The sequence below is a fragment of the Adiantum capillus-veneris genome, chromosome 14 (genome assembly GCF_014529385.1).
Source record: "Adiantum capillus-veneris isolate H3 chromosome 14, ASM1452938v2, whole genome shotgun sequence".
In the NCBI taxonomy this organism is placed as follows: domain Eukaryota; kingdom Viridiplantae; phylum Streptophyta; class Polypodiopsida; order Polypodiales; family Pteridaceae; genus Adiantum; species Adiantum capillus-veneris.
The window spans coordinates 17298024-17323558 of NC_140944.1; the positions used below are offsets into that span (position 1 = coordinate 17298024).

Consider the following 25535-nt stretch of genomic DNA (forward strand, 5'->3'; position numbering starts at 1 on the left):
GACATACCACCTACATATGAGAGAGAGAGAGAGAGAGAGAGAGAGAGAAAAAGGATTATGCGTGAAGGTCCGACCAACATTTACAGACAGACGATGACGGCATGGAGGAGATGCCGGATGCCTTCTTCCAGACAAGTGAGGAGAACGCTAACGAAGCAGCACCAGAAGCCGTGCGCCTACCTCGTGAAGACATGTTGAGGAAGTTGGCACGTCAACCAATCTATGAAGGCGCCAAAATATCTGTGCTTCGTACTTGTCTGGCGTTTTTGAATCTGCAGTCAGTGTACGGGTGGTCGAATACAAGCGTCACTGCTTTGTTTAGGTACGTAATTTACAAAAGAGATTTTCTGATTGCAGGGGTGACGTGCTTGGAGAGATTTTTAATTTAATGTGGCTTAAACAGGTTGTTGTGGGAGCAACTTCTCCCGACTGACAATGAAATGCCCCCCTCCAGGCCAGACGTAAAGCAACTATTGACCACAGTTGGCTTGGACTACAACAAGATTCATGCATGTCCAAATGATTGCATTCTTTTTTGCAATGAATTCGCAGATTTTTTGTCGTGTCCTAAGTGCGGAGCAATGCGCTACAAACAAGATGCAGTTGGCGAGATAGTACCAGCTAAAGTGTTGCGGCATTTCCCTATTATTCCTAGGATAAAAAGCATGTTTTGTTGTGGTTCCATTGCAAAGTTGATGCGGTGGCATTCTACGAATAGATCCACTGACGCAACATTTAGGGTGCCCGCTCATTCAAAGGCCTGGAGGCACATTGAAGATACCTGGCCACATTTTAAGAGTTAACCACGCAATTTGCGTTTGGGCATGGCAATGGATGGAGTCAATCCATTTGGCTTGAGAAGCTCGTCATGGAGCACTTGGCCTGTGTGCCTTATCAATTATAACCTCCCGCCGTGGCCAGCCATCAAGAAGGGTCATTTGATATTAATCTTGATTGTACCTGGTAAGTTCAAGGTAAAAAACATGGATGTTTATCTAGCTCCACTAGTTGACGAGCTCTAGGAGTTATGGCATGGGATCGACATAGCAGATGAGGTTGAACCAGTAGGAGAACAACATGCAAGGATCCATGGACTTCTTATGTGGACTATGCATGATTGGCCAAGATACGGAGAAGCTTCTGGTAATGGTTCTTGATTTATAAAATTCTCGCTTTTCGCAAGCACTTTGCCTTGGCCTGATTCATGCTTTAGTATATGCAGGGCTAACAACTTCGGGATACAATGCATGTCCAATTTGCGGGCAGTCTTTGGATGTGTGCTATGCTGTCTCTCTTCGAAAGACAATTTATCAAGGCCATCACCGTTATCTTCCAGATGGCCATCACTGGCGCGAAGGTCAGCTTGGTCGTGTCGAATATCATCCTATGCATGTACAAGAGTGGCGTCGCCGATGAGAGCAACATGAGGGGCAACCTGTTCCAGGAATGAAACGTTTGTCCATTCTCCATACGTTGCCGTACTGGGGTGATCTACTAATTAACCATTTGCTGGATCCAATGCATATGTTCAAGAATGTGGAAGAGCTCCTCTGGAAGACAATCATGGGAATGAAAGACAATCGAGCTTCACGAGATGATTTACAGTCAGTTGGAAAGATGCCAGAGCTGTGGCCTTTCACCAATGCAGCTGGCCAAACAAAACTTCCAAGAGCGCCATGGATATTGCTAAAAAGCGAAGAGGGACAAGTTAAAAGGGTGATTTCAGAGTTGAGGATGCCAACAGGATATATGCGATGTCTCAAGACAGCATTCACCCGTGACGATCAACTGTCAGGACTGAAATCGCACGACTAGCATAAGTTCTTGCAATTCATTCTTCCAATTGCAATCAAGGGGTGTTTAACAGAGGAAGTGCGGACTTGCATATACAAGATTTTAGAGCTAGTGCGGTGGATCTCTTTCAAGGAGATACAGAAGGAATCTATTGAAGTCGCAAGGGCTAACTCCATTGAGGCAGTTTTCATGATTGAGAAGTATCTATCCACGAGCTGCCTAACTATCCAAATGCACTTGATCGTCAATGTAGTAGATGAGGTTGCAGTGGCAAGTACAGTCCATAGCCGTTGGATGTTCTTTCTAGAGCGGTTCATGAAAACACTTAAGGGTTTTGTTCGCCAAAAAGCGCGTCCAGAGGGGAGCATGGCAGAAGGATGGCTGGTGAAAGAGTCTCTTGTCTTGACGACCGAATTTCTATCCGTTTCTGACCCAGAAATGCCTCGACTGTGGAGCGATGATGAGGATGCAAGAATGGTGGGAGAGGAGCCGCAAGGGCAATGGGTGCCGAAGAAAATGAACGACGCCATGCGAGAAAAGATCATGAAGTTCTGTATACTAAATTCAACGCCGATGCAAAAATGGCTTGAAAGGTACGAAGAAGAGAAAGAGAGACGCAATAGGGGGCGACATGATCTCAGGCGAAGCCGAACGACTAGAGGCTTACCCTTGGCAGACTATCTCGCTCCTCTACTTGAATTCCCTACAATGGCATGGTTGGACAAGACAGTGAGAGCAACTCGACAGATCGGAGAACCAATATCTCTAGAAGAGGAGGCGCTGGCTATTGGATGTGATTGGAAGTATCATACATACATGGCACTGTGGTCGCATGGAAAGCATTTCAGAACACAACAAATTGATAGCAAAAGAAACACGTTTTACAGTGGGGTAATGGTTAGTTTCATGCAAAAGAGCAGGGCCAGTGCCAGAGACACGAATGAGAGCACTAGCAACCTGGATTACTGTGGTCTGGTGTCAGATATCCTGAAAGTCAGCTTCAGGCGGTTTGAGATTTTTTTGTTGGATGTGAAGTGGTTCAAGGTGATTACTTCTGGTCGCAATGCAACGGTATGCAGAGATGGAAACAAGCTTGTGCAAATAGATTCTACAAAGGTTTGGACAGATGCGAGCGACACATTTGCTCTCCCCGAACATTGCGAGCAAGTGGTCTTTGTACCGGACCCTCGAGAGCGACAATGGTGGTTTGTGGTTCAGGTTGCTCCAAGAAAAAACAAGTATTTGAAGGGCAAGAGCTCCTGGAGGAAAGTTGGTCAGACGATGTCCATACTACTGTGACATTAGATGAGGAGGAGAAAGGTATGGCAGAGAAAGCTAACAAATATACGAGGGATGATGCAGACGAGGCAGAATTGACACTTGTAGGTGAAGATGCAATGGATGAAGACAATCTGACAGAACGAGTTGGGGCTCAGTTATGTCTGCAATTAGAGATAGACGATGATACGGTGCAAGATCTTATCGATAATGCCTCACTCGTCGAGGCCTAGGCCTATAAGTGTTTGTGTGAAGACGTTGATATTAAGCTTAAAGTTTATTTAAACAAAGGTGTTCTGACGCTTTATTTTACTTTCTTTGTGCAGAACTTTAGTATGGTAGACCAGTTTCCAGATCTCCCTTCTATGAGTGCAGATGCATTCATGGGCTTCGTCACACGGATGACGCCCAATGAGATGGCAGAGGCTTCTCAGTATTGGATAGCCAGAGGCGGGTACTACGGCTCCGGGCTTCACACCCGAGGGTCCGACGCTTATGGGGGGGACACCTATGGGGGGACGTCCGCCTATGGGAGGGGGGATGCCTATGGGGGGGGGGGGATGCCAATGGGTACGACGCCTGCGAGCTCTCCCATCGCGACCACTTCGACACCTAGGGATGCGGCAGAGGCGGGTATCTCCTCATCTCCGCAGCACAGGTGCACTCGCTGATCTCGGCGATCGTCAAGTGGAGATGGTGGTTGCTGTGGAGGAGGGTCCACAGATGCTTCGACCCCTCCTCACTCACGACCCCCGTCCTACCTAGGCACACCTCGGACACCTTGGGGGGCACACGATCCTAGTGCCTCCAAGCTCTATACTGTACCGGCACATGGTTCTGTTGACATGGATAGAGTCGGGACTGAGATGAGACAGCAGATTTGTCAGCTCGCAGAGCTGCAGCTCGTGGAGCTGTAGTTTTCGACAAGCATTCTGATGTCTTGGCTTGAGCAGGATGAGGACAAAGTCAGTTATATAGTGGATACCATCCTGAGAGAGTACCAACCTGCTCCGGATTCAAATACTGTTCCGACGAGGTGGATCAAGGCTGTTATACGGGACACCGTAAAACATCGATGAGATGTGCAGCAAGCTTTTAAGACTGGCTCGTCGAAGCCTACGGGTATCCCACACGAGACATGGCTGCAGATTAGGGAGGATGAGCGGACAGCGGACACGCGGTTCAGACAACAGCGTCAGGCTGCGCAGATACGACAGATGACCAAAGGAACATCTCATCTTGGCAACGGAGGCTTCGACACCTTTCGCTATGAGTTTGTGAGTTTCTAATCCAATCCTAGCTATGGCGTTTTTTAAAACGTGATGAATCATGTATTCTTATTACTTTGATTTTTGTATAAATGCAGAATCTTGGGATGCATCGAGCCCCGACATGCCAGGAGGAGACAGATGGATATCACAGAGGTATCTATGAAGTATTGAATGATCTTGATGCTTCACGAGAGCCTGTAGACTGGGAGGCCTTAGAGTCTCGGTGATCGCTTGAGGTGAGACGTTAATATGTGTGAGTTGATTTAATTAAATAAGTATATGTGAAGTAATATCAATACTAATTTTGTGACTTCTCCTATGAGCAGGTTGTGACGCCTAGTAATCAGTGGATTTCATATATATGCTTTGTGAGACACAGACACGCTTCTGTGTCTCTTTCTTCTATAGATATATATGGCTATGATTATTATTCAGACAGTTATTGTTTTCCTTATGGTTATGGTTATTGTCATTGTCATTGTATAGACATGGTTATTTCTCCTATTCTTGTATAGGCATGGTTATGGTTCTTGTTTTGTTTATAGTTATGTTTAACTTTTTGGTTATGCTTATGGTTATTGTTAATTTTATGGTTATGGTTATCTCAGATCATTATGGTTTTGATCAAAGTGGTTATGGTTTTAATTTGGTTATGGTTTTGCACAAATTAAGTTTGTTATGGTTATCATTTTAAGTTGGTACGGTTATGGTTTTGCACAAAGTTCATTTCATTTCTTTCATTGGCCTTAAATCTCATGTGAGATCCTACATGGATAGCATGTAGGAGGCGTATACATGATATGGTTTTTTTTTAAAAGTTTATGTAAAAACGAAGGGAACTCTGCCAAAATTTTTGCAGGGGCACGGCTGATTTTGGTGTTGCTCGCTTTCTTAGGCAGAGGACAGGCAGTTTGGCTGTGGCTGTGTCCATCTTTTCACTGGGCACAGGCCAGGCTGCATGTCCTCTGCCCAAGAAAAACATTTTCTGTTATGGTCGTCGCTATGTGCGTCCCTAAGCCCGTCGAAATACGAGTCGATAATATTACCTTTCGATGCGTATATTGACGCATATAGCAACGGTTTTGTAGGGACGTGTATATCGACGGGCTTTTCGCCGGGATGCATCGAAACCTGCGTGGAAGGTCCCCTTTTTTGTTGTAGTGTAAAAGAAACAACTTCCCTTGAATTCATATAAGGTTGCTCCTACGAATCTATAGTAGTAGCTCACATGCCTCATTGTGGTGGCTCTCAATTGGTTTCATCACCATGGTTCACAAGGACACATCAATCTAGATTCAATAATAGATCTACATATGGTAACTCATTCACCATTCTTATGGGCACTACAAGAGGTTGTGTGCTCTTGTGACGCTGTTAGCAACGGAAATACACTGGGTTTTTAAAACCCCCGGCGTCGCTAATAGCATCGCTATATGCATCGCTATAAGCGTCGCTATATAGAGACGCTCATAGCGACATTTACACAGAAGTCTATAGCGACGCTTATAGCGACGCTCTAGAGCCATAAATAGCGACGGTTATAGCGACGCCCGAGAGAATTTTTTTTTGGTGACAGGGCATTAAATGCCCTGCCACCCATCAACCATATTGTACTTGATTCACTTTTTTAAAAAAGTGCAAGGGTAGATAATAGACCCAAAATAGTCACCCACAAGACGCATTGTTTGCAAAATTGACAAGCGTAAAATTGACAATTGTACACATCATAGGCAAAATGAATTGATTGGCAAATGTAATAATGACAATTGTACAACATCATAGGCATAAAGAATTGATTGGCAAAATGAACTGCGGTGACAAATGTAATAATATACATGGTTCAAAAAGACGTATAAAATCCGTCTCATGATACATAAGCTATGAGAAACCCTAAACTAATGCTATCTAGCTACGGCTAAACTGACGTCGTCTAGTCAGACGTCTCATCGCGTCCAAGCGGCGTATCTGTCGGATTCTGCAAAAAAAGACAATAAGACAGCTTTCAGTAAGTATAAACATATAACGACATTTATAAAACAATACAAAAAATAGAAAAGAGTAAACCCTAATACTAACCATGCCACCGCGAGAACTGAGAATGTCCATCAGGGCGTTTAAGCCCTTCCTGCCTACGTACTCGCGCTCGTACAGTGTGGGATCACGTCCTATCATCGACCACTGTCAAAACATACAAAGATTTCATTATGTTAGAATTAACAAACTCATAAACCCTAAACTATCGAACATAAAGAGCAATGCGAAAACACTTAAATCGGCCTCAAATGATGCCCATCCACCGCTCCCCAAGTGGTGCGAGCTCCCTGCATCTACTCGCGCTCTGGCTGCATCCTTTTGTTGCTTCCACTTGTCGGGCTTCTTGCGCGCTGCTTTCTTCGCATTCTTCCAATCTTCTTTGGCCAGCCAATCTGGCCTGTTCCACCCATGCTTGATTGCTTTTTGCACTTCGGAACGCTTGTGTTTGCAGTATTCGCACATTCGAATCTTCATCAGGTCTTCATTGAAGTGTTGATCCCGTGTTGGAACGGGAAACTCATCATGAAGTATGTTGATGACTCTGGCTTTTAAATCACTTGGTACTTCACTCCATTTGTTTAGTATGTAGTGTCTAAACAGCTGAGAGCAAAGACCACGCATGCGCGAGATCACCTTCTTGCCGTCATCATCCATGATGATGCCGCCGCTGAAGTCGACGGAGTAAGGCAAGCCCTCTGGCCGGTGACGCGTGAACCTGGGTGTCCCGGCAGGGGTCTCTAGCGGCGTGTCGATGGGGGTACGGACGTCAGGTGTCTCCATCGGCGTCTCGGCCCCAAAGCGAGGAGTGTCGAGTGGGGTGGCTCCTGGCGGAGTAGGTAGAGGTGTGTAGCTGCTAGGAACAGTCAGCCGCGCAAAACCTGGCGTAGATGGCGATGTTGTGGCTGGTGTGGGGGCGGGCAAAGAAGGGGAGGGTAAAGAGCCTCGTCGAACACGAGGCGGTGTGGAGGCATCGACGGCAGAATCCCCACAACAACCGCCACCACCACCACTAGAGCGCCGGTGTCTAGACGAGTGTGAAGATCGTCTCGTCGACACCGAAGCTTCGGAGCGCGCCGAATGCTCCGAAAGAGAGGGAGATGCGGATGGAGTAGGAACGCGCGATGACGCGCCAGAGCGATGACGCTCGACGTACCACTGTCTCTGCTGCAGTGACAAAGAAGAAAGAAAATCCTCATCATCCATACCTGCATTAAACACACGAATATTTAAAGTTAATATTGAATGAATAGAGTAGACAATGACGCAAAGACCATTAAATACAATGACGTAATGACGCATATAAATACAATGATGCAATGAATTGAGTGATAGAAGAGGCAAGTCAAAAACTCAGAATTTTCAATCAAAAGATGTGAGCGCGAGTAGAAAAGAGCGTTATACACCATGGAAGGTACTTAGAGAGCCAGAGCTTTTACAACACGGAGCAAAATTGTTCAAATACAATATTTGTGGCTTTAAGAGATCTCTCTCTCATCCTCGCATAACTCAGCATAACTTCCTATATTTATATAGAGCTCTCCGTTTAAACACATATCCTTTGTTTCATTTTGTAGCTCCTCTGCATGCACCCCATATAAAGTAGTAGCATCTTGATGCTCGTCTGGCACCACTGCAGCGGCTTCTGATTGAGCATCTTCTCTAATCTCCTCCATTGATTCCATTGTGATTGGCACATGGTAGCCTTCATACGTCCTTGCACTACGAGGGGCTACCTCTATGACGTACCACCAGTTTGATGTAGACTTTGTACGATGAAATATTACCTGCCAGAGCCACATAACTTACATGAGAGCTTTCAAGCACATAACTTGTAAAAGGGGGATGTTAACTATTTACATACTTACTTGTTCACAATGCTCGGGTAGTACTAAAGTGTCTCTTAGGTCAGTCCATTTCTTAGTAGAATCCACCTCAAGAAAACCAGACTCTCCTCTACGCACAATAGCGTTGCGACCCTCCATGATTATCTTGAACCATTGCACGTCGAACAAGTCGACAAAAAATCCTCTATAATCGATCCTCAAAATCTCTTGTAGCGTGCCGAAGTAAGTGAGTTCCCCCACCACAGGATCTGCATCAGAGGAACGTCGTCGACTAGACTGTTCAAATTTTTCCATGATTGCACAATCTTGAGTAAAACGCTTTTTGTCGATCCGTTCCACCCTAAAATGTCGACCTTTACACCATGCTGCTGTGTATGACTTATACTACAACGAACAAAGATTATGAGTGGCCGTTCAAACGTTTAGAAATAAAGTCACTAGCTAGTCGTACATTGCAAACTTACCTTGGTCGCGCAACCACGAGAGTACTCCCACTCTTCCTCAGTCACTTCATCACCGCATTGTTGTGCGCTTTTCAATTGGTTGTGCAACCATCTTAAGCTCATGAATGTTGGTAGGCTCTCCAGACCCGTCGGATAGTGCATCAGTGGTCGTCTTCCCCGTCTCCACTCGATTCGTGCCCTTTGTCGCTCTTGCTTTGCATCCTCATATTGTGAAATCCACTTTTGCATCACTGGATTGTGAAGCATGCAAAATCGGTTGATTTTAGCCTCTAGATCTTCCGTCATCTTCTTCTCAACACCGAGATTGCACATGACAATCCCAGATATGCGCTCATCATCTATGGTTCGCCATAGCGTGTCCCGGGCTTTATCAAATCCGTCTAGCCACTCTCCAATGTACACTAGGGACTCTGATACCAACCAACCTTCTGCCATGCTACCCTCCGGACGTGCCTTTTGACACACATATCCCTTAAGCGTTTTCATGAAACGTTCTAAGAAGAACATCCATCTGGAATGAACTGTGCCAGCTATTTCCACCTCATCAACTATGTGAACAAGAAGATGCACTTGAATGGTTAGCATGGTAGTAGGAAAATGTTTCTCAAACATGCACACAAGCTCCGCAGCATTTAGTTTGGCGAATGGTATGGAGTCTACGTTGATCTCCTTTTGTGAGATCCATTGCACCAGCTTTGCAAGTTTGTAGATTGTGTTACGGATGTCGAGAGACAAACATCCCTCAATGGAAACCGGTAAAATAAACTATAAAGTATGTGCAGCAATGATATTAAAGACCACATTTTATGCAATGATATTAAAGTCCACTATGAACGTACCTGACACATTTTATGCCAATCGTGTGACTTCAAACCGGTAAGCTATCCTTCTTTAGTAAAACACGTTTGGAGCGAGTGCATTACGCCAGTGGGGGTCCGCAAAGATCGAATGGTCTCTTTTACTTTGCGTTCTTGGGCTCCTGTGAAAATCCATGGTGCTTAGGGAGTTTTATTGATCCATCAGACGCTGTTTGCGGCCAATATTGCTCCATACGATCCACATTTCTAAGGTCGACTTTGGCTCCCAAAGTATCTTTCTTGCCGGTCAGATGGTCCCATAGTAGATTACCCACATTCTTGAATATGTGCATTGGATCGAGCAAGTGATTGATCATGAGTCGGGGCCAGTATGGTAACTCGTACCATAGAGATAGTCTCTTCATCCCTGGAGGCAATCCGTCATCGCACATCTCCTTCTGCTCTAACCATGCTTGTGCAGACATCCTTGGTGGCTCTCTTCCCAAAAAGCCATCGTGTAACACATGATTCTCTGGAAGATACGCTTGATGACCTTCGTAGATTTGCTTCTTCAGTGAGGGCGCCCTACGTGCATTCAGTCTAGGTCCACATGTGACACATGCTCTGTATCCGCTTGTTTGAAGCCCTACATGTATACACATGATAATAGATCAACTATGGGAAAAAACAAGATTTACAGTGTCTGAGTGAGGAGTGTCAATAGATCACCTGAGCATTCTGTTAGCCCGGGATAGTCATGCATGGTCCACATTAGAATGCCTCTGATCAAAGCATTCCGTCGTCCTGTGTGTCGGCTCATATCCACCACCTCTATGCCAATCCACAATTGTTGTAGCTCTTCCAATAGTGGACAAAGATACACATCCATATTCTCCACTTTATATCGCCCTGGCACAATCAAGCTTAGCCATAGGTGCCCCTTCTTCGTAGTCAACCACGGGGGAATGTTGTAGTTGACGATGACAACGGGCCATACACTGTAAGATGTTGATCTTTGACCAAATGGATTTACGCCATCCATAGCCAGGCCTAAGCGCAAATTTCGAGCTTCCCTGGCAAAATACGACCATGTTCCATCTATATGTTTCCAGGCTGCGCAATCTGCAGGAATTCGTAGCACACCATCCGTAGATTTATTCTCCTTATGCCATGATGCTAGGGTGGCCATGGAATTACATTCGAAGAAATGCTTGATGCGAGGAAGCAGAGGAAAATGTCGCAAAACCTTTTGTGGAATTTTTGTCCCGTGGAGATCTACTCGATATCTTTGGGAATCACATTTCGGACACTTCTCCATGTCTATGTATTCCCCTCTGAAAAGAATGCAGTCATTAGGACAAGCGTGGATAGAATTGTAATCCATCCCCAAGTTTCGCAAAATCTTTCTTGCTTCATCTCGGGAATCTGGCATCACATTGTCAGCTGGTAGTATGTGCTCTTTAAGCAATCTACACAACATAAAAATACGATACAGTCGTGTAAAAATCTATCAGATCATTATACATTTAGAGTTTTATTAAAGTAAACTAATTGTAATAGATCACCTCAAAAGCGTTGTGATGCTAGTGTCACTCCATCCAAACTTTGCCTGCATGTTGAGAAGAACCAGGAGAGCTTTCAATCTAGACATACGTGCTCCATTATACAATGGCGTATCGGCTTCACTTTTCATATCATCATAGATAAGCCTTTCTGAATCCATGATCGTCTCGATCATTTCATCAATCTCGGGCTCAAACATTGCCTCGTTGGGAATGTGCTCTGCATGATCATCCCCCGAGCTGTCAGAGGCTACATCTTGTGGCCTCACATATGCTGCTTGATCAAAGCGCCTGCGAACACGTCTATTGGGTTGCAAGATTGCTGCTTGTTGGCCAGCTTCAGAGTCCGACGAGTTATAATTGGCAACAACTCGATCTATAATAGATGGATCGAACTCGCCAAATTCGCGAACGTGCTGCAAAGAAACACGTCTTGTCCGTCGCACAGCATGCTTGCATTGATTACAAGGACATAAGACCCTCGTTGAGAGATAGGTGTTTCGGTTGGACGGTCCCACATCCTCGTCACTACTCATAATGAGGATAAAAATCTTATAACCTGGACAACAAATTTAATATTCTATTGTAATTCTTCGTCTTATCTCTCTCTCTCTCTCTCTCTCTCTCTCTCTCTCTCTCTACCTCACATTCTCTAGTCATGTCCAATCCCCACACACCTCGGTCTAGAGGTGCACGGAGATCAGAACCACCGGGTTATAATCTCGTCTTTATTGGTCAATACCTATATTTGTGGGTACAAGAAATCTACAGACCCACGTCTACATGATACTGCATGTAGTGGACAAAACCCCTTTGCCTCTTCTCTAGCTGTAGCACTTCACAGCATTTTAACATCTTTTCACAGTAGATCTTTTCACTGTTCGTCTAACTCTAAACCCTAAACCGTAAGTAATTCTTGCGTGGACTCGATCTAACGTAAAGAAGCGTAAATCTAAATAAACGTAAATCTAACTAAAAATAAACCTAAATCTAATTTAACGTAAGTCTACATCTAACCTAATCTTTAACGTCTTTTGGGATAGTTTCCTACGACGTTAAAACTCTCTTCTTCTGGTGTGTGTGTGTGTGTGTGTGTGTGTGTGTGTGTGTGTGGGTAAACCTAAATAAACCTAAGTCTAATCTAATATAACATAAATCTAAATCTAACGTAAATTATGTTATATTAAAAACAAAGAACTAAACTAACAGGGATTATAAGAACCTTAAAACTGATTTAACACATAATTTTTCACATAACTTGGCCGGGATGCGTCGAAACCTGCGTGGAAGGTCCCCTTTTTTGTTGTAGTGTAAAAGAAACAACTTTCCTTGAATTCATATAAGGTTGCTCCTATGAATCTATAGTAGTAGCTCACATGCCTCATTGTGGTGGCTCTCAATTGGTTTCATCACCATGGTTCACAAGGACACATCAATCTAGATTCAATAATAGATCTACATATGGTAACTCATTCACCATTCTTATGGGTAGGTCCTACTATTAGCATCATTTGTGAATATTACCCCGAGAGATCATTTTCGTAAAACAAGATTGATTTTTTGGAATGTTTAAATTTCTTGTAATGGTTTTCATGATGAATTCTCATGGATATTTTCATGAGTATATAAAACAATAATACTCTCTAGGTGCTAATTATGATGCCCGTTGTTGCTTGGTTGTGACTGTTAGACTCTCACAACTTTCATCTTTTGGTTGAATTTTCTCATGGATATTTTTCTTTTTCACATGCACATATAAGAAAAACAAAAATTGTGAGGTTGTTTTTTATGCCTAGGCTAGAAGGGCATGCTTCATAAAACATATGCTACATAATGATACTGATTAGTCTCTCTGTTTGTGGAAATTGATTGACTCTATAGTGGTTTACTTTCATGGATCGGAATTTGGCATATGTCTAGCTGGGACAAAATGTTTACTGTTGTTTCAAGAAAAACAGGTTTTGGTGTTTCAAAAATATGCTTGTGAGATCTTGGAAAAAGACCTGCTCTAATTTGTTGTGGAAAGGTAGGATTAGATACACCGATAATTCACTAGGCACTGAAAGTTAGTTTTGGAGCTTTGTCTTTGAAATTCTACCTGCACAACTAATGGGGACGTTGGCCCTATCCCTTTTCAAAAAAAAGATAGTGCAAATCAATCAAATGATGGAATCTAAACTCCAGTTCAAACTTTTTTCTGCTACCAGGAGACAATTCGAGCTTGGCAATCATCAGAGAGGATTAAAACATCAACCTGGAGCACATGTATACAACTTGCTAGTGCTAGGCCAGCAAAATGTACAAGACAAACGCAGGGACTGACTACTGCCTGGATATGCAGCCAATAGGTGGAACTCCCCATCTTTGGTCTTTTATGTAGCATCTCTACCAAACTCATGTATTTTTGAACGATGTAATAAACAATGGTCTCTGCACATGGAAGTCAAATGGTGGGACAAAGTGTTGGAAGTCAAATGGTGGGACAAAGTGCTATCTGACGTTTGGTCTATTCCCAAACAATTTAAATTCAAGTTTTTTTTGTGGAGAGTCTAACAAGGGGTTCACTAATGGGAAATGCAATGTATGCAAGAAGGATGAGTCAGTCAGACATGTTTTTGGCATTGTAAAATTGTAGCTGAATGGTGGAAAAAGTCAATCAGTATGTGGTCAAATGCATGGGGGTTACAACTCACAAAATTTTAGTTGACATTCTGCAATTTTTATACTCATCAAGATCCTGCGCATGCCTTGGAATTTTCAATCCAGTCATAAGAGTTTGGTTTTTGTGGTTCATCTGGTCCATGCAAAATGCACGTGTATTGGAGGATGCTTCTAAGTTTAATCATACAGACCCTCTGTCTCTCATTAGGGGCAGTATGACAGAAGATGCATTAGTATTACATGACAAAAGACTAAGAAAAAGAGTACTTTTGATCATTGGGAAGCTAAAGGCCTAGCACCTTCAAGATGATTATAAATATGGATATTTACATGAGTATATAAAACAAATAATATTGTCTAGGTGCTAATTATGATGCTCGTTGTTGCTTGGTTGTGACTGTTAGACTCTCACAACTTTCATCTTTTGGTTGAATTTTCTCATGGATATTTTTCTTTTTCACATGCACATATAAGAAAAATAAAATTTGTGAGGTTGCTTTTTATGCCTAGGCTAGAAGGGTAGCTTGATAAAACATGTGCTACATAATGATACTGATTGGTCTCTCTGTTTGTGGAATTTGATTGACTCTATAGTGGTTTACTTTCATGGAATTTGGCATATGTCTAGCTGGGACAAACTGTTTACTGCTGTTTCAATAAAAACAGGTTTTGGTGTTTCAAAAAATATGCTTGTGAGATCTTGGAAAAAGACCTGCTCTAATTTGTTGTGGAAAGGTAGGATTAGATACACCGATAATTCACTAGGCACTGAAAGTTTTTTTGGGAGATTTGTCTTTGAAATTCCACTGCACAACTGATGGGGACGTTGGCCCTATCCCTTTTCAAAAAAGGGATAGTGGAAATCAATCAAATGATGGAATCGATCTAACCTCCAGATGAAACTTTTTTCTACTACTAGGAGACAATTCGAGCTTGGAAATCATCAGAGAGGATTATGACATCAACCTGGATCACATGTATACAACTTGTAAGTGCTAGGCCAGCCAAATGTACAAGACAGACACAGGGACTCGCTACTGCGTCGATATGCAGCCAATAGGTGAAACTCCCCATCTTTGGTCTTTTATGTAGCAGCTCTACCAAACTCATGTATTTTTGAACGATGCAATAAACATTGGTGTCTGCACATGGAAGTCAAATGCTGGGACAAAGTGCTATCTGACGTTTGGTCTATTCCCAAACAATTTAAATTCAAGTTCTTTTTGTGGAGAGTCTATACTGGAGTGCTCCCTATTGCTCTTAACTTGTCTAAGAAGGGGTTCACTAATGGGAAATGCAATGTATGCAAGAAGGATGAGTTGGTCAGACATGTTTTTTGGCATTGTAAACTTGTAGCTGAATGGTGGAAAAGGTCAATTAGTATGTGATCAGATGCATGGGGGTTACAGCTCACAAAAATTTAGTTGACATTCTGCAAAGTTTATACTCATCAAGATTGTGCGGATGCCTTGGATTTTTCAATCCACTCATACGAGTTTGATTTTTGTGGTTCATCTGGTCCATGCAAAATGCACGTGTATTTGAGGATGCTTCTAAGTTTAATCATATAGACCCTCTGTCTCTCGTTAGGGACAGGATGACAGAAGATGCATTAGTATTACATGACAAAAGACTAAGAGAAAGAGTACTTCTGATCATTGGGAAGCTGAAGGCCTAGCACCTTCAAGATGATTGTAAATATGTGAGATAAATCAATTTCCCCCACCAAAATAAAGAGAGAGAGAGAGAGAGAGAGAGAGAGAGATGAGAGAGATGAGCGGGAGACAGGACAAAACGTTTTCATAGAGTAAATTATACAAAATATTTATAAATCATCATCCAAAAGATCTATCCAAGTAGATTGATCTAGATCTAAACCCATGGCTCCCAAATCAATAAGAATGAAATCGAATTCTCATTTGTGAATGTCTTGGCTTCATCACCTTACATCTCTTCAACAACAACAACTCTTGGCTTTGTGATGCAAATCCAACCAAGAGCCAAGCTCCAATGCATGGTCATTGCCTCTACCATTCGAAAGACTAAACTATGCTATGTTTTTATGAGTGATTATGTGAGGAGATATCTTCTTTCTTGTAAGAACACTCCTTCTTCCTCTCAGTCTACTCTCACACCCCGCTAGCTCTCACCATCTTCAAAGGTGTGTGAGAGGTCTTGGGTCTGAGACCATGAGGGAATTGATGTTGTGTTTTATAAGTGTGAGCATGGTGTTTGAAGCTTCCATATTCATTGCACCAGTAAGCTATTGAAGGAACATAAAGTATTCTATGGTAAAATGTCTACCTTGATGGGGGAAACCTATAATACAAAGCCTTTTGGAGGGGGAATCGGCTCCATGTAAATCTGGTCCTCAATTGTTGTCACTAGCTTTATTTCTCTCTCTTTTTGAAGTATTGTTCATGCCTATCTAACTAGGTGTTATGCTTTTTGTTGCTCTCTCCATCCAAACACTCTTGCTATGCTCATTAGAAATTTATTATAATGAAATGCTCACTATGTCTATGCTATTTTCCGCTAAACACAAATTACTAGACCATTAAATGTTACAAAAAGAGCACAAAGTTGTCTTGAGTTTTAACATAGGTAGCAATGTGAAGCTATGAGAAAGTGCTCTAAGTTACAATAGTAAATTGCACAATACCAAAGGAGGACGTAAGCATTGGTTAAGAGCTTAATTTGGGGTGTGACAAACATTTTGATTGCTTATGATTTTTACCTTTTTTCCCAAACCCTACCCTACCTGAGTTGATAGCTTTTTAGATTGCAAGGTTTGGCCTTTGAGTCATGAGGGCTTCCCTTGGTAATTTATTGAAAGGTTGCATATGTAGCACTCATTAAAAAATTGATAGGAGATGTTTTCCAGTAAGAGAAGATTAACAAGGTTGGTGGCCTTCGATCTTGGGGGTGCACCCCCTCACATAATGGTGCATGAAATTCTATGAAGGCACTGTAAGTTTTGCAATCAAAGAAGGCCAAGTTTGGAAAGACATGACCCTACTCTTTGGCGATTGCAATTTTGGAAGGTTATTTTTTAAGGAAAAATAATAAGGAAAAGAGATAAAAGCCTAATGATGCATACAATGAGAAATTCGAAGTCAATTCATGGATCAATACAAGTACTCGTCTCTATCTATCGAGCACGAAGTTAAAATAGTATAATGTCTAATTAAGCCTCTTAAGTCCTAGCACTGATACTAGTTGATGGATCTCAAGGAGGATCAAGCCGCACAATAGTTATCATTAGTTAAGCACGCATGTGCAAGATCATGTGTACACAATTTTAGCACTTTGGGATGTATTGCCTAAAACAAGCACATACATGGAGACGATTTTACGTAGTGTCCGTTGATCTCACAAAAAGGATAGCTTTTGCGTGTAACAACTTCTTATTTGACTTATCACCTTCATCACAACTTTGTGATCCTAATAAATACTTGAATGTAAGTTAGGTTTAAGGTAGGGTCGGCTCTAATTAAAGGATGTTGCAAGATCTACAATGCCATCATTTGTGCCGCTTTAGTGTCACTTGTCTTGCATCCCAATAGCTCATTAGCTCATGCTAGAAATGGACTACATCAACATCATACTAAAGCCACTATCACAAACTCACTCACTCTCTCTCTCTCTCTCTCTCTCTCTCTCCCTCCCCCCCCCCCCCCCCCCCCCGCCCCCCCTTCCCCCCCTTCTTGAGACATGTGTCATTTATAGACGAGCAAGCAAGCAAGCATGCGCTAATCCGAAACCATCATTTGTGTGTATGGCTGAGATGATGGGAATACTAGTAGTCGATAATTACGAGTAAAAATAAGGTAGTCGTTGTTTCATTTTCACACGGAAAGTACCCAGCTCTTTATAACTAGCCTACAAAAGAAACGTGCGCTGAACGCAAACTCACACACTTTCAAGGGCTAATTACAAGGACAAAGAGGACCTGCTCTGCATCATCGACATCAAGAGCCTCGTAACTCGACAAGATGAAGCGATTCTATGCAGCAGAAGAAAAAGAGCAAGTGGACCACAGAAGCTGCAAGGTGGCGCGGCAACAGAAGCATGCCGAATGTAGCTCCTACACTGCTCCTCCTCTAGCGCCTGCTTTCCCCATGATCAGCTGCGCTCTCTTTGCTGAAAACCCACCCTTTAATGGCGGCAATGAGCAGTACTACCTGTCTGCCAACGCTGCTTGTTTTCAGGTACCAAGTGCTGCTTGTTCCACGCAGATGCAGCTTGTTGACATGCAAGGCCCCCAGCAACACGTCGTCGGCCGCTGCTTACAAAGAAACTTGGCTTTCAATTACAGGCCAGCATGAGAAGGCGCTTCTTCTTGAAAAACCCTTACAATATACCCCACGCAAGGCCATCTCTGAATTGGGTATCATGCACGTCCCTTCTCCAAGCGTCAGGATGCTGAAGGACCTAAAGTTGTGATCAACCTTGACTGGTTTGAATCACCCTAAAGGATGGTAATTTTCAAAAACCCTAAAATTTTGTAGAAGATTCATGCTTTAATGTCCCCATGATTATGATATTGTAATTGTAATCAATTAATAATGATGTGAATCCTGTGCTTGTGCCTGTGCTTTTGCCTGCTGTTTTGGATTTTTAATGTATTTTCTATGCCTGCATGCGGCCGTTTCCAAGTGAAGTTTTAATTATTGAGTATTCTTTAATTTGCATCTCTGCCTTGGCGAATTAAACAGAGGTTCGGTTATGTTAAAACCCAAAGGGATTATTTTAACTAGAACTGAGCAAATCTCCATTAGTTGGCAGTAACATTTGTAGACGCTAGTACTGCATATATTTCCTGGCTATTTCTCTCTGATTTTCCTGTGGCAAAAAGTAAAGAACACGATTGAAAATTTCAAAAAAAATAAAAAAATAATGACAAATATGGCCGACATCTTCTGTCGCGGCATGGGTACTACTTCCATATGATCCATCATGGGTACTACCCCCATGACATCCATCATGTTCTCGATTTGACCTCACAAATTGAGGCAGCTGCTTCATCTCGTTAAAGCAAAACATAAACAAGATTGATTTACAAGTGAACCCCCCTCGTCTTCTACCAACGCCATCCAAGCGGGGAAATGGATTACTTTTGTGCTAGACCAGATAGCCCATCCTTCAACAAGGCGTCCTCACCTTGAATGTATTCCTGGTGCTATTTGCTCAGGTACCCCTTTGGCCAGAGCTCACATTTTTCAACTTTCATCATGATAGAGTCAAGTGTGTCCACATTTTACAAGATGGTAGCATGTATGTTAGTTTCTTCAAGCTATCAGGTAGGAGCTCCGTATTTGTGTCAATGGAGTTGCAAGCCTTTGCGAGTTGGGCTCAACATTGACCACCTTGGGACGAATTATCTTTACAAGCTCTCTTACTTTGCCTTTGGACACTTTCAAGACTGACATGATACGCAATTGAAAGAGGGAGAGAAATTATAATCTCCGTTATCACCTCTAGCATTATCAGGCAATGATTTAGAGACAAGATCTACAAATTTGAGTGTTTGTTTTTCATTTTCTTAAAATTTATCAAGCATAACACTACAAGAGGCTATTCATATTAGCGACGCTCACACAGCGACGCTCAAATTTTTTTTTCCTGGCGTCGCTATGAGCGTGGCAAATTTACAAGTAAATTTGCGACGCTCATAGCGACGCCGGCTAAGCTAAAAAAAATAACAGAGAGCGCCCAAAAACTCAGATCTCAGATCTGAGTTTTTCGGCGTCCTCAAGCAAGGAGCAGGTAACGCTCTCCCTCTCTCTCTCTCTCTCTCTCTCTCTTTCTTCTCCACACACACACACGAGGAGAGGAAGGAGAGCCAGGTATGCTCCTTCCCTCTCCTCACTCTCATGTTCCCTTTCCCTCTTTCTCTCTCTCTCTCTCTCTCTCTCTCTCTCTCTCTCTCTCTCACACACACACACACACACATACACACACACATAGTGTTTTTGAGAGAGTGAGAGAGAGAGAGAAAGAGTACAAACATAAACAAAAACGCACACACACATACATAAACAAAGAATGCACACACACATTGAGAGAGGAAAAGAGAGAGAGAGCATGCATAAACAAAAAACGCACACATTGAGAGAGGAAAAGAGAGAGAGAACATGCATAAACAAAAAACGCACACATTGAGAGAGGAAAAGAGAGAGAAAACATGCATAAACAAAAAACGCACACACATTGAGAGAGAAAGAGAGAGAAACTAATTTAACGTTGTAGGAAACTAATTAAAATTAAAAGACCTAAAGATCTAGCCGACGAGGAGTTGAACTCAAGACCTATTATTCAAGAGGGAAATGGCATAACCAATCTATCATACTTGGCATGGGTGATAGAAAGGTTATACCATTTATCTCTTTTTGTTGGCACACACATCCACACACGCGCACACACACAAGAAGAAGAGAGTTATAACGTCGTAGGAAACTATCTTAAAAGACGTTAAAGATTAGGTTAGATGTAGACTTACGTTAAATTAGATTTAGGTTTATTTAAGTTAAATTAGATTAGATTTAGGTTTATTTTTAGTTAGATTTACGTTTATTTACGCTAGATTTAGATTTACGTTATATTAGATTAGATTTAGGTCTCCATAGACTGCGATACCTGCATGAAGCGGGTGAAGAAAGCCCTCAATGGAATATAGGGTATTGCTGCCTTCACTCATGGTGGGCTCCGTCGATCCAAAAGTACTGGTGAAATGTCTTCAGAAGATAGGGAAGAAGGTGGATCTTCAGGGCGGCAAGAGTCACTACATCCCCAACAATGACCATCTAGACAACCTCTAGTCATTCAACAACAACTTCAAAGTTAGTAACAAGAGCAAGAACGGTCCAAAGGGCCAATTGCTGTCGTCAGATGTGGATGGAGATGAGGCAGCGTCACCGCCGGAAGTTAACTCTCACATCTTTAGTGATGAGAATGCCAACTCTTGCTGAGTTATGTGAAAAATTATGTGTTAAATCAGTTTTAAGGTTCTTATAATCCCTGTTAGTTTAGTTCTTTGTTTTTAATATAACATAATTTACGTTAGATTTAGATTTATGTTATATTAGATTAAACTTAGGTTTATTTAGGTTTACCCACACACACACACAAGAAGAAGAGAGTTTTAACGTCGTAGGAAACTATCCCAAAAGACGTTAAAGATTAGGTTAGATGTAGACTTACGTTAAATTAGATTTAGGTTTATTTTTAGTTAGATTTACGCTTATTTACGTTAGATTGAGTCCACGCAAGAATTACTTACGGTTTAGGGTTTAGAGTTAGACGAACAGTGAAAAGATCTACTGTGAAAAGGGGTTTTGTCCACTACATGCAGTATCATGTAGAAGTGGGTCTGTAGATTTCTTGTACCCACAAATATAGATATTGACCAATAAAGACGAGATTATAACCCGGTGGTTCTGATCTCCGTGCACCTCTAGACCGAGGTGTGCGGGGATTGGACATGACTAGAGAATGTGAGGTAGAGAGAGAGAGAGAGAGAGAGAGAGAGAGAGAGAGAGAGAGAGAGAGAGAGAGAGAGAGAGATAAGACGAAGAATGCCAATAGAATGCACGTAGGGCGCCCTCACTGAAGAAGCAAATCTATGAAGGTCATCAAGCGTATCTTCCAGAGAATCATGTGTTACGCAACGACTTTTTGGGAAGAGAGCCACCAAGGATGTCTGCACAAGCATGGTTAGAGCAGAAGGAGATGTGCGATGACGGATTGCCTCCAGGGATGAAGAGACTATCTCTATGGTACGAGTTACCATACTGGCCCCGACTCATGATCAATCACTTGCTCGATCCAATGCACATATTCAAGAATGTGGGTAATCTACTATGGGACCATCTGACCGGGAAGAAAGATACTTTGGGAGCCAGAGTTGACCTTAGAAATGTGGATCGTATGGAGAAATATTGGCGGCAAACAGCGTCTGATGGATCGATAAAACTCCCTAAAGCACCATGGATTTTCACAGGAGCCCAAGAACGCAAAGTAAAAGAGACCATTCGATCTTTGCGGACCCCCACTGGCGTAATGCACTCGCTCCGAACGTGTTTTACTAAAGAAGGAAAGCTTACCGGTTTGAAGTCACACGATTGGCATAAAATGTGTCAGGGGATCGATTACAGAGGATTTTTTGTCGACTTGTTCGACGTGCAATGGTTCAAGATAATCATGGAGGGTCGCAACGCTACTGTGCGTAGAGGAGAGTCTGGTTTTCTTGAGGTGGATTCTACTAAGAAATGGACTGAACTAAGAGACACTTTCGTACTACCCGAGCATTGTGAACAAGTAAGTATGTAAATAGTTAACATCCCCCTTTTACAAGTTATGTGCTTGAAAGCTCTCATGTAAGTTATGTGGCTTTGGCAGGTAATATTTCATCCTACAAAGTCTACATCAAACTGGTGGTACATCATAGAGGTAGCCCCTCATAGTGCAAGGACGTATGAAGGCTACCATGTGCCAATCACAACGGCATCAATGGAGGAGATCAGAGAAGATGCTGAATCAGAAGCCGCTGGGGTGGTGCTAGACGAGCATCAAGATGCTACTACTCTATATGGGATGCATGCAGAGGAGCTACAAAATGAAACAGAGGATATGTGTTTAAACGGAGAGCTCTATATAGATATAGGAAGTTATGCTGAGTTATGCGAGGATGAGAGAGAGATCTCTTAAAGCCACAAATATTGTATTTGAACAATTTTGCTCCGTGTTGTAAAAGCCCTGGCTCTCTAAGTACCTTCCATGGTGTATAACACTCTTTTCTACTCGCGCTTACATCTTTTGATTGAAAATTCTGAGTTTTCGACTTGCCTCTTCTATCACTCAATTCATTGCGTCATTGTATTTATATGCGTCATTACGTCATTGTATTTAATGGTCTTTGCGTCATTGTCTACTCTATTCATTCAATATTAAGTTTAAATATTCGTGTGTTTAATGCAGGTATGGATGATGAGGAGTTTCGTTCTTCTTTGTCACCGCAGCAGAGACAGTGGTACGTGGAGCGTCATCGCTCTGGCGCATCATCCCACGTTCCTACTCCATCCGCATCTCCCTCTCTTTCGGAGCATTCAGCGCGCTACGAAGCTTCGATGTCGACAAGACGATCTTCACACTCGTCTAGACACCGGCGCTCTAGTGGTGGCGGTGGCGGTTGTTGTGGGGATTCTGCCGCCGATGCCTCCACACCGCCTCGTGTTCGACAAGGCTCTTTACCCTCCCCTTCTTTGCCCGCCCCCACACCAGCCAAAGCATCGCCATCTACGCCAGGTTTTGCGCGGCTGACTGTTCCTAGCAGCTACACACCTCTACCTACTCCGCCAGGAGCCACCCCACTCGACACTCCTCACTTCGGGGCCCAGATGCCGATGGAGACACCTGACGTCCGTACCCCCATCGACACGCCGCTAGAGACCCCTACCGGGACACCCAGGTTCACGCGTCACCGGCCAAAGGGCTTGCCTTACTCCGTCGACTTCAGTGGCGGCATCATCATGGATGATGACGGCAAGAAGGTGATCTCGCGCATGCGTGGTCTTTGCTCTCAGCTGTTTAGACACTACATACTAAACAAATGGAGTGAAGTACCAAGTGATTTAAAAGCCAGAGTTATCAGCATACTTCATGATGAGTTTTCCATTCCAACACGGGATCAGCGCTTTAATGAAGACCTGATGAAGATTGGAATGCGCGAATACTGCAAACACAAGCGTTCCGAAGTGTAGAAAGCAATCAAGCATGGGTGGAACAGGCCAGATTGGCTGGCCAAAGAAGATTGGAAGAATGCGAAGAAAGCAGTGCGCGAGAATCCCGACAAGTGGAAGCAACAAAAGGATGCAGCCAGAGCGCGAGTAGAGACAGGGAGCTCACACCACTTGGGGAGCGGTGGATGGGCATCATTTGAGGCCGATTTTGTAAGTGTTTTCGCATTGCTCTTTATGTTCGATAGTTTAGGGTTTATGAGTTTTTTAATTCTAACATAATGAAATCTTTGTATGTTTTGACAGTGGTCGATGACAGGACGTGATCCCACACCGTACGAGCGCGAGTACGCAGGCAAGAAGGGCTTAAACACCCTGATGGACATTCTCAGTTCTCCCCGGTGGCATGGTTAGTATTAGGGTTTACTCTTTTCTATTTTATGTATTGTTTTATAAATGTCGTTATATGTTTATACTTACGGAAAGCTGTCTTATTGTCTTTTTTTGCAGAATCCGACAGATACGCCGCTTGGACGCGATGAGACATCTGACTAGACGACGTCAGTTTATCCGTAGCTAGATAGCATTAGTTTAGGGTTTCTCATAGCTTATGTATCATGAGACGGATTTTATACGTCTTTTTGAACCATGTATATTATTACATTTGTCACCGCAGTTCCTTTTGCCAATCAATTGTTTATGCCTATGATGTTGTACAATTGTCATTATTACATTTGCCAATCAATTCATTTTGCCTATGATGTGTACAATTGTCAATTTTGCAAACAATGCGTCTTGTGGGTGACTATTTTGGGTCTATTATCTACCATTGCACTTTTTTTAAAAAGTGAATCAAGTACAATATGGTTGATGGGTGGCAGGGCATTCAATGCCCTGTCACCAAAAAAGATTTCTCTCGGGCGTCGCTATAACCGTCGCTATTTATGGCTTTTGAGCATCACTATAAGCGTCGCTATAGACTTCTGTGTAAACGTCGCTATAACCGTCGCTATAACCTTCGCTATGAGCGTCTCTATATAGCGACGCATATAGCGACGCTCTCGTAGCGACGCTATTAGCGACGGTTTTAGCGACGCCGGGGGTTATAAAAACCTAGTGTATTTCCGTCGCTAACAGCGTCACAAGAGCACACAACCTCTTGTAGTGTAAATTTGTAAAATTTTCATTAAATTCTGTATTAAAATTTGAAAGATTCTTATCATTAGATTAATTCGAGCCACTTGATTAACATAAAATTTCATTCTTGACAAAACTGGAGAGAGAGAGAGAGAGAGAGAGAGAGAGAGAGAGAGAGAGAGAGAGAGAGAGAGAGAGAGAGAGAGAGAGAGAGAGAGAGAGAGAGAGAGAGAGAGAGAGAGAGAGAGAGAGAGAGAGAGGGATTCCAATTGGGAATTGACAAGCTATTAACTCTAAACAAGATATGGTAATGTTCCAGATAGATTTTACCAAAGCATTTGACATTGTACAGTTGGACTTCGTGACTAGCATTCTGAAGAAAATGAGATTTGGTCCTAGAATCAGTGGATTCATTAACCTGTTAGGTAGTGGAGCATTCTCCAGAGTGGTGATTAATTCCTGGTTGTTTGCCAAAGTCCATATTGCTTGATCAGTGAGGCAAGGGTGTCGGGTCAGTCCTCTTTCTTTTTACAATTGCTACCCACCTTCTGTATGCATATTTGGATGCTTTGTCTTATTCTAGTTTCTTGCAAACACTTCAGCTAGGGTCTAAGCATATTAGAGGGAAAGGCTTTGCAGATGATATATTTCTTTTGATGAAAGCTAATAATGTAAACATTCTGAGATGTACTAAAACATTAGATTTGTTTGCTTCTGCTGCTAGCCTCAACCTTAACTTGACAAAATTAGCCTTGATAAATATATCAGCAAGGGACCTTGATGCACTCATCTGGTCAAGGAAAAGGTATCCTAAAACTCAGGAATCTGGGCTATCCAATAGGCGTGGGAGTGACTCAGAACCAACTTCAGCAATGGGTAGTTGAGAAAGTGCAGTTAAAAATTATAGCCCAGCATTGTACTGTGAATGGCCCATTTATGTGTGCTTGAGAATTGTT

At 42.7% G+C, this 25535-nt stretch overlaps 1 protein-coding gene and 1 pseudogene across 1 annotated transcript; one reads left to right on the plus strand and one right to left on the minus strand.

Annotated features, from left to right (window-relative positions):
* Positions 1-25535, minus strand: part of LOC147441979 (uncharacterized) — a 73479-nt pseudogene that overhangs the window by 18653 nt on the left and 29291 nt on the right.
* Positions 17652-18033, plus strand: LOC147441980 (uncharacterized). Its single transcript, XM_086529556.1, has one exon. The coding sequence runs from the start codon at positions 17701-17703 to the stop codon at positions 18031-18033; it is 333 nt and encodes a 110-aa protein (XP_086385682.1). The 5' UTR covers positions 17652-17700.

What these genes read in the sequence shown, in the direction of transcription:
- LOC147441980 (XM_086529556.1), top strand. Translation starts at nt 17,701, where the DNA reads ATGAAGCGATTCTATGCAGCAGAAGAAAAAGAGCAAGTGGACCACAGA.